Source organism: Barbus barbus, assembly GCF_936440315.1.
Source record: "Barbus barbus genome assembly, chromosome: 13".
Taxonomy (NCBI): Eukaryota; Metazoa; Chordata; class Actinopteri; order Cypriniformes; family Cyprinidae; genus Barbus; species Barbus barbus.
In genome coordinates this window covers 7,456,661-7,467,378 of record NC_136741.1, presented here as the reverse complement: position 1 = coordinate 7,467,378, position 10,718 = coordinate 7,456,661, and the positions used below count along the sequence as shown (strand labels likewise).

The window sequence follows — 10,718 nt, the reverse complement described above, 5'->3', positions numbered from 1 at the left end:
GAAATGCATACAGGTTTACAACAACATGAATAAATGATGACAGAATTTTCATTTTTAGGTGACTATTCTTTTAAGTCATTGTCAGTTTATAATTTATTCCTGTGAGAAAGATAACCAAAAATCTTCATGTATTATTGGCGATTAAGACAAAATCAATCAATAATCCATCACTAGCGTCTAATGACTGAAAATATTGTGTGGAGGACTAATGTGTGTTTGTGTGTGTGTGTGTGTGTGTGTGTGTGTGTGTGTGTGTGTTTTTCAGATTTTCTTTGCAAAAAACTCTTCAAAATGAACTCTACATCTGCAAATATAAATTTGCTAGCTATGTGGTATATATTTTTATATATCCGTAATAAGCATTCCCCAATGGTCCATTCCTCAATGGTTATTTTATCTTCAATCAAAAACTAATTTTTGTAACGTTTTAGTTGTGACATTAAAAAAAAAGCATTTTAAGATGTTAATTTATAAGTATGTTGTCTTTGCATTGATTTTAACATATATAAATCATCTGTATCTCTATATAGCACAAGCATATTTTGCTGGTTTAGATTCTGTTTATTCCTTATTTTGATGTCCACTTTATATTTCATGTGCTCAGCTGTCAATTTAAGCCCTGCAAGGATTTGCACAAACCACCCCCATCCTGCTCCTATCGGTCACAGATAGACTCTTAGTATGGGCTCTTATAGCAATCCTCTGCGTGAGTTCTGATAAGGGTCTTACCGCTTTGTAGCTGAATCAATACTGACATCAAAAGCCCCAAAGTTCAGTGAACTAATTCCTGTGGTTAAGTGCCTTACAGACATCTCAAAACCGGCTATACAAAATTAGTATGTTGGGCAACATGTGATGTTAAATGAAAAAAAATACATATTTAAAAGCTGTAAAGTCCTCTGCTGTGGGTTTCATTCATGTGGCAGCATCTATTTAAAGGCTGTCAGTGGCATCAAGGGAATGCAGATGAATCAACTTTGTTTAGATGACTGTGTTTATGGTTGTGTCTCTCCCTCTCAAGGGTAAACTGTTTATTTAATTCACTGAGACTGATCTATTATGGAAGATGACCTTATTACAGAACGTGACTACTTAAATTTCACTCACATTTCAAAGCTTGATTCCCCTCCGTTTAATTTCTTTTAGAGTAATTAACAGCATCCACTCTGTCATATTTCATTTGGATGTATCCATGGTGATCGCACACTCGCCAACCCCCATGACATAAACCACAGGATCTGTATATGACGGTTGAGGTGGAGGGAGGCTCCTTCAGTGCAATGATGGGGAGGTGGGTGGGGCTACAGTTTGATTTACAGTTCCATTCAAAATGCAGATTAATGGATGAAGAAATGGGTGTGGTCATTCTGCCAACAAGATGAGATAAATGTGCAGGGAAGCAGAGAGACATAAAATATGGCTTATTCACTGATTTTAAAGGGATAGTTCACCCAAATATTAAAATTCTGTTCTATGTTCTTCAAAATATCCTCTACAGAAGAAAGAAATGCATACAGGTTTTCAACAACATGAGTAAATTATGACAGAATTTTAATTTTTTGTGAACTATTCTTTTAAGCTGTTGTCAGTTTATAGTTTATTCCTGTAAGAAAGATTATCAAAAACCTTGTATTATTGGCAATTAAGATCAAATCAATTTATAGTCCATCACTAGCTTCTAATGACTGAACATATTGGGTGGAAGACTAATGTATGTATGTGTCTGTGTGTTATCTCATGAAGTTGATTTTAGCATTAAATCCAGCTTTTATTTATGCTTAGAAAAAATACACTCCGAAAAAGAGATACAAAACTGTGACTGGGGTAGTAAAAGGTACTAATATGTACACTTTTAAAGTACGAATTTATTCTTTTATGATACTAATACCACTAGAACAATACCATTTAGGGATAAATAAGATACAACAATGCAATTTTTAGATTTTGTTCTACATTAGAGGTTATAATTATTGGGGTTATAGTCACTGAAGATTATCAAAAAAACTAAAAGTTGTATGCATGCATTTGTTATAAGTTGTATTCAATTATTATAATATGCTTTACTGTGTCTCTGTCCTTATTGAATAGCTATAATTTGTGAATATAACCTAAAATATCTCTAATGGTGATAAAGATTGGCTTTAATCAATGAAATAGTCAATTTTTCTATCAGAATTCTGAAAGGGAGGAGGGATAGAGCATGTTGGCCTAGAGTCCCTTTCCTCAAATAATAGCAACCCTCTGCCGTTCAATCTTTCCAGACATTTAAATTAAAGGTCACATGCAAATGACTATCTGTAAAGGCATGGCATTCACAGTATTGTGGAAAACAGGAAAATTCAGCTAGGAGAATGAAACAATGTAAAGGTGTTTGCAAATGTGCCGTTTCCTCTTAATTGCTCAGCACATTAAATATAGTTGATTTTATTTACAATTCTGGGATTAAGAGTTTTCTGGCATTTTATGGTTGGGTTAATGAACATTTTTCCATTTTATCTTTACAGCTACTTATGAATCAATTTCAATTTCTTCTTTTTTATTTTTATTAGTAGTTTTTTAATTATTTACACATTTCAATTATCAACGCACAGATGTGGCTCAATAAAATGTGGTTTTGTATAGTATTAGTGGACTGCTGTAGCTTTGAATCAGAGAATTCTCTGTAATGCTATTAACCATAGATGAATTATTAATAAAGGCTGCATGAAACACATAACTGAACATAGTGTCAGTGTGCTGGTCTGGGCTTAGAGCAAATGGCATGTCCCTTGGCCCTTCTTTGATTCCAGTCCGGCCATCTGCATGTTTAGACCATAGAGACTCCTCATAGAGTCACTGTGGTCTCACATTAGATTGTGCACATTTTGGAAAATATCAATAAAAATATTTGGAAAATGTCAAGGAAGTGATAAGAACAATTCTCTGTATTGTCAGAACAAACTTACATGATAGTTTGGCTCGACATGGAGCAGGTTCCTGATTCCTAATAGAAGTTTATTTATCCAATATTACTTTCTTAATTTTTCCTGCAGGTTTTATGGCTATATGCCACTCAAGAAAGAGTGTGTGCTTCTCATTCATACGCACATCCACAAACATGTAAAGTATCAACATGACAAATCCATTGTCTATAGTGCATGGCTTCACTCAACACACACACACACACGTGCATACACACACACACACACACACACACACGTGCACACACACACACACACACATACACACACACAGGCTGGATTCAGAGGAGGGACTGTCTGAAACCCTTCCTTTCAGACGCGCTCCCATAGGAACATTTTTTGCCAGTCCTTCACCCTCATAATTATAATAAATTTGACATTTCTCAGATAATATTGATTTCTTTATTTTAACATTTCACAGTCAGTGATGGTCCAAAGCATTGAGAAACAGGATGTCTATTGATCTGGGGCTCATGAATCCCTTTCGTGTATGTGATCATTTTTATAAGGCCTTTCTACCAAACATAAATCAATATTTTATATTCCCAGCCTCAGAGAGGTGGGGGGTACAGGATCATATCACTGGACAGAGACCTGACACCTGGAGAGAAACACCTAAACTGCAGGAATGTTTACTGACTAAGATTAAGAAAATGTAAATGCGTTCATAACTAAACATTTCAATCATTATTGCATTTAAACCATCCATCCACAAACAGATGGGATTATTCTTACAATCTTTTTGAAGAGCTATCACATCTCAAAATTGCATTTAGAGATTCCATCTACAATGTTGATTGCATTGCAAAACATTTGATGCCAGATATACATTTTTTCTCGAAAACCTGATTAAACCGTTTTTCAAATACATATAAATTAAGCAGTAGACAAAACTATTGATTTGTTTTTTATCCCATAATTAAATCATACTTTGTTCAAAGGGAAGAAATCTAATCTTGAAAGGAATACTGCTAAAGGAATGGCCATCATTCATTTAACAAACTGAAATCTGGGACATTTGGACTGGCTTAGAATTAAATAAAAATTCTGCAAAACACATTCAGTGGTTAAATTGAATTCCAGGACCAAACAGAACAATCTGTAATGACTTAAATGATTTCATCTGTATTTTTATCACCTAAATAAACAGACGGAGGAAAGATAGAAAAGAGGAAGAGGGTACAGACTTCTTCACTTAATAATCTTTACCAAAAGAGATAAACTCTGGCATTGAGTTGGTCCATTTTAGACCTATATCTCCTTTTATCTCTGCTGTACTTTAGCTTTAAATCTATATTTACGTCCTTTGTGTAAAAGTATTGATTCTTCAAATCTGGACTTATGCATAGCCTATATTTCACATTTTTCCGCATTAAACTTTCTGGTGTTGTATGTAGAACAAATCGTAACGAGGTAAAGTGTCTCCACTCTCATTTCAAATGTTTCACAGGCTGTTGCATCCTGATTGTGTTTTGTTATTTCATCTGTTCAATAAAGATATGACCTTTTGAAAAGTTCAGGCTACACTGAGAGACGGGACTGCTGTAAAAAGATAGAACAGTTATTGTCATTTCATATAGAGCTGGAGGGTTGCTTGCTCTACAAAATCATCGTGGTAATTTGGGGAGAATGTTGAACACCAGTAGCCTATATGCAAAAACTGTAAAGCAAAAGAGTATTAATTAAGGAAAAGGTTTTTCCAGATTTAACGGCTGACATATTTTACAGCATTTTAAATGCTTTGTATATAGGCTAATGTGCTTTTAGTTTTTCTTTCTTTTTTCTTTTCAATAGCCTAATATGTGGCAGTTTCATTGGAAATTATTCGCAGGACATTTTCAAGAATTCCTCCTTATTTGTTCTATATAGCCTAAATCGTATCTTCTGAAGAAAGGCCGCCTATTGCCGTCGAAAATATGTTTTTTTTTTTCTTTTCTTTTTTCGTTTCAGGATTTAATAAAATAATGTATGAAATACTTTTCTAGAATGAAAAAGCTTTCATAAGCAAATTCGAAAATTTAATAGACACAAGTAGCCTAAATCATATTGACAAAGCAAGAGGAAATATATAATAGTTAGGTTTATTCAGCAATACACTAGATGAGAGAAGCTTAACATAGAATGCAGTGCAAAAACCATAACATCATAGAAAACAATGATCTGAAATATAAGCATAATGTTAAGAATTTTAAACCAGTTGAACATTATTTCAATATGAAATTAATACAAAGTGCTGGAGAAAGTTAATAGCTCATAACGAATTCCATGCATACTTTCTGAACAGTAAAAAAGCGATTCATATCGTAATAACAATAAAATTCACTAATGAAACCATAAACACAAAAACGTGCTCTATATACTTTTATCCATTCTGAGATCTGAAATGCTGCAGATAGAGTTTTAAAATCCTTCTGTTCACTCAATACAATCTCTATTCTTAATACAGAATGACTTATAGCTATGGTTAAAGTCGAAATGATTTTGATCCCTTAAATCATTAGGCTACATCTTGCATAACACATGAGAAGTTGTATATAAATGCTTTGCAGGTAACAAACAAATATGACGCGTAACAATACAAATACATTTCCACCACACCGCACTTTTCTCAGTATATAACTGAATACACTTTAAACAGGCATAAGAATAGTCCTTTGCTCTCCACAATATTTTTTTTGCAATGTTTTGAATATTCTATTTATATAATTTCCTCCGCGTTTGTCTCGAACAGATCTGTTCACTTTTGTCCCCAGGCAGCCGCGTTTCAAACTTAAAAAAAAAAAAAATACCATCCGGCAATAGGCTATAATTTCTTCAAATCCGCCACATCGAGGAATCATGAAGGTTTTATGAATTTGTCGCAGTTCAGCCGATTGTTCAGAACGGTAAGGTATCGTGAAAGAGTTTGTCAATGATCGCAGGCGTGGGAACCAAATCCTCCAGTTTCAAGTAAAAGATGCGCTGCAGTCCCTGCGTGCACAGAGCGCGCACCTCCGGCAGCTTCTCCAACAGTTTAGACAATTCTCCACTGCAGGACACCTGATCCTTCAGACAGTTTATCAGCTTATTTTGAAGTTCCTCTGTTTTCTTGGGCTCTTTCAGTCCGTGTCTCTCTATGGAGATAAGAAACAGTCCGTCAGAGGTCTGAAGCATGCTGTATATTCTGTGCATCACTTGGAAAAGGTCAGATATGTCTTACCTGTAACTATGGTGAGAGCAGCTATGCAGGAGAAGGCAGAGACGTCTATGCTCATGTTCTGAAGGTTGGAAGAAAACTCGACGATAGAGTCGATCCACTCCCCAAACCCACGCACGCACTGCAACTTGTGTAAAACCACTCCATTGCAGAAAATAAGTTTGTCCTCTGCCAGGTTAGATCTGAAAATTGGTAAAGAGATTATTTAGATCTAGCAAAAAACAGCGAGTCCGTTTTTTTTTAGATTATAACTGTTTACCTGTAAGCCAGCCGCAGCACAAAAAGTTCAAGGAAGGCTGATTCGAAAAGCAGTTCCTGGTCGCATTTGGGCAGGTCAGTAAAGCCAGGGATTTTTTCGGCCCATCCGCGAATGATGCTCATTGAAGCAGTGAGGAGATCGTAAAACTGCTGAATGTGCAGAGATTCATCTCCTCCTCTATGATACTCTGGACTCGCCTGAAACTAGAATTTGATACAAAAAAATAATATGATCGGAGAAAATTCAATATGTGTTCAAATAAAACTTTATCATTAAATGAAACTTTGCTCTCTCACATTCCATCATTAAAATTTGACTGTCAATTGAATGTTTAATAGTTGTTAAATTATTACTTAATTCATTAAAGCTTAACGTTTTACCCAAAGTTTGATGCTTACTTTAGAGTAGTCCAGGCGGGCCATGGATGGGTTGGAGTCTATGTGCGCTCTCACTAGGGCGTTCAGGAGATTGACGGGTGTCATAGAGACCGGGATTTCCTGCGGACTTTTAGGTTTGGAGGGGAGTCGACCTCTTCGACCTTTTAAACTGGCTGTTCTTACAACTGTAAAAATATATATTGGTTATACACACCGCACCACAATATGAAGCCACATTTCTTTGATAATACAATGTAACAGGTATCATTTTAAAGGTGCCTTGGACATGTGAATGAAACAAAAAAAGTGCTTGACATTACCTTCCTTCACCATCCCTACGACCAGGCACTTTTGAAAACGGCAATACTGGCATCGATTTCGCCGTCTTTTATCCACAGGACAGTTTTTGTTTGCCAGACAAACGTATTTTGCGTTTTTCTGCACCGTGCGCTATAAAGAAACAGCACATGCATGTAGCGTATTAATTGCATGTAAATCTACCCCATTCGCATGGACAACTTGAACTGCAATCACAGAATGAAGTTACAATGGAACAGGACACTCAAACCCTGCACTCCACTCCAAAGCTGTGTAATACATTCAAGGGCCGGACAGAGCAGACATTCGGTAAATACAGATCCGTGGGCAGCCATAATTTGGGGTCCCCCGACACTCTCTCCGAGACCCTTCTTTTCGGATTAGCGAGATTGTTCTATCACGACGGTGACATAAAGAGCGGTCTTAATGTCACCACTGGGAGTTCCGTTACACTCGGTTAGGCGCGATATGACTCGCAGCACAAACCAATTTAATTCTAGACGAGAGTAATGGTGGCAGAGATGAACGGAGGTGTCCCTAGGTGCATATTGGGTCAAATCAATACAACTGAGATAATTAAGGGTAGTCCAGGCTACTGTAGATCAGTTCTAAACCATGCATAGTTGGGCAGGTAACCAAAAGATTATAAATTCAGACCCTCGATGAATTATAATCATTTACCCCTGTATAACTATGACTGTAATAAGTGTAGGCTACTTTGGACATAAGATTTGTAGTATTAGTGATAAAAAAAACGTACCTTGAAGAATCCTTTACACCCCTCGCATGTGCGCACCCCGTAGTGCTGGCAGGCTGCGTTGTCTCCGCACACAGCGCACAAACCCTCGCTGGATGGAGATCCTCTTGCCGGGGGTGAGGCCACCGGGCTTTCCAGTAAATGGTGTCCGACGTTAAGCGAATGGGATAAACCCACAACGTGCTGTTTCCTCGGAGGTGCCGGTAAAGCAAAACTGTCCAGCCCACGGTGCGCACCCGGGGTGTCCGGGCCCATGGACACGTGCAGAGATCCATCGAAGCGCATCTGGCAGCTTGACATCGGCGTGTCCACAGGAGACTGCTTGAACGAAAACAACCGAGACATCGCATTTTTCCGCTGCTGGTCTATCACGTGTGAAGTCGCCAGGTAGTTCTGATGAAAACTGTGAAGGGACCCGCTGTCTTCCCACGTGTGGTGTGGAGGCGCCGAGAAACTGGGTGACTGGGAGATGTTTGGGGAGGATGGTTTATAGTATATAGGTCCGGTATGGGGTAGGCTCTCTTCAGCCTGGTGGGGCTGATGATGATGCTGCTGCTGCTGATGATGGTAGCTGTGTGCGGGTATCTCCTCCACCTTGATGGACAGCTGATCCCCAGAGTGGGACATTTGGTAGAGGCAGGGAGGCTTCACGTCGTAGCTGGAATTGTAGGTGTCCACAAAGGTGCTGAAACTGGGGAGCGAGGAAGTGACAGCTATTTCTGCGTTAGTAAGGTCCATGCTAAACTTGACAAACTCCGGTGTTAGGAAGTCGCAGTTGTACTCTCCCGTGGTGTTGTAGCTGTAACTCTGAGATGCAGGGCTGGCTCCTGGAGGTGATGTCCCATACTGAGCCTGGACGCAGGGCATGGCTGCAGTGTTAGAGAACTGAATTGTTATGGCTTTCTTTGACAGGATACACAACATTTGTTCAAATGCTTTATAGTTTCACACTTTTGGAAATAAATGTTTATTTATTCGCACATAAAAGACCATTTATTTTTATTCAGTTTTAAAATAAAAACCTTTTTTATTTTTATTTTCCACAGTTAACCTTCTGCTTAAAAAGTAGTAATTGAAATACATGATTTTCCATCGGAAAGAATGTATGCAAACTTTCTGACATACATTTCCCTGGCCTGCTTCAGTTTACCTCCGCACACCTGCTACTTTAATCTCTCGTGGAACAATCTCTGAAGTCAGGGCTCGTAACAGGGGTTGTGTCTCTCCGTTCGTTTGCTTTTCTGTGAAAGAAATATTGTTGTCATCAGTAACAATATCTTCATATATCTTACACTTTAAGCATGTCAGTACGAGTTACTTGATATATTTTTGTAACATCAAGGCACTCAGATGACTTCAACTTAACTTTGAATATGAATCTTCAGGTGTTGGCAATATTAAAATTAATATTTTTAAAAGGTAAAACCTAAAAATAAAGGCTAAAGTTAAGAAACGGTCACGTATTTAATAGTAGATTTATTGCTTTACAATTTTTTTAAAGCTATTTTATTAAATTTAAAACATGTTTTTTTTTACTTTTACATACCTCAAATCGCTATTAAAAGAGTTGCAAATTATGTATCCATGTAGATGTTGATAGAAGTTCCGTCTGCATGTAGAGCCACTGTCTTTGGGCACCTTACTCCTTCGACTGCACGGGAAGACTGGAGCCAGAGCGCAATGTGCCTTTTGTTTATGAGAACTCTGAATGCCACAGCCCACGTGCTAAGAGGGCGTGACGTCAGGCGCTTCAACCCTTGACGCGAGCTGATCGCTGGACAGAGGGACTGTTCTTCAGCGCGCGATGCGCAATTCAATCGTCTGCGCGTTTGCATGTGCGGGACTGTCCACTGGGTCAAATGAATTGAATTTCCTACACATTATCTGTTTCCCAATATAGAAACCACCTACAAGAGATCACATCTCACTGATTTAAAGCAATGAACTGAAATTTTGATACTATTTTGGGGACTCGCCAGTCAGCATGTGGCACAAAAATCCAACTTTATCTGCCATTACATCCATCTCATAAACAAATGCAGCCATAAATGCTGATTAATTATTATTTTTATTTTTTTACAGACACACTTAAAGAAAACAAAAACAAATTAGGAATACATTAAAAAAACGTGACAAATATAGATTAGGGAGAAGTGTTAAAATTAAGAAGAATTTGAAACAAATTGCTCAACTGTTGCCATACTTTTACAGAATTTAGTAAAAATTGTATATTGGATGGGGGAAATCCATTAAGTTTTAAATTATTAAAGAAAAAATATATAGGCCTAGCCATACAATAAAAGCTCGCTTATAATCTTGAATCTAAGGATGCAGGGCTAGAAACACTGTTCAGTAGTGACGCCATATCGGTTTCTACCTGCATCATTCTTAAGGAAAGTTTCAATAGATTAGGATGTGTTTCATCTGATTCCATTGCTCTCTCTCTGTTTCCATTGTGAGAAGGGAATCCCGCGGTAACAGAGGCAACTTTGTCTGGACTGAAGCGAGCGGCGTCATCGCTACGTCAGCAGCTTCCAACTCCATGACGCTTGATGTGGTCGCGCGGAACTTTTTTAGGCTGAAAGTCTCACCTGTGCAACTGACACGATAAAGTGCCTTGCGAAGAATGCACCTTTTTTTGTGTAAACATTCTAAAGTGCATGCTGTACTATATATAGTGCCTCAGATAAGCTATTCTTTGACATTTCATAATAGAGAAAGTTAATTAACTGTAAACAACTGAGTAATATGTTTCTCGGATAAAAATACTCATAAAAACATACACTATAGCTATGCATGTGTTAAATTCTACTGTTTAACTAAAAGTTAAACAGTGTCTTAAGTGTGTTCG

At 37.6% G+C, this 10,718-nt stretch overlaps 1 protein-coding gene across 1 annotated transcript; it reads right to left on the bottom strand.

The window, feature by feature from the left end:
- Positions 1-5,026: 5,026 nt before the first annotated feature.
- On the bottom strand, positions 5,027-9,108 carry LOC306878987 (nuclear receptor subfamily 4 group A member 2-like). Its single transcript, XM_079431635.1, has 7 exons — positions 9,018-9,108; positions 7,871-8,736; positions 7,113-7,242; positions 6,814-6,977; positions 6,416-6,618; positions 6,160-6,338; positions 5,027-6,073 (listed from the first exon to the last, which is right to left on the bottom strand). Exons 2-7 carry the CDS (start codon positions 8,732-8,734, stop codon positions 5,838-5,840), a joined length of 1,776 nt encoding a protein of 591 aa, XP_079287761.1. The 5' UTR covers positions 8,735-8,736; positions 9,018-9,108; the 3' UTR covers positions 5,027-5,837.
- Between the last annotated feature and the right edge of the window lie 1,610 nt (positions 9,109-10,718).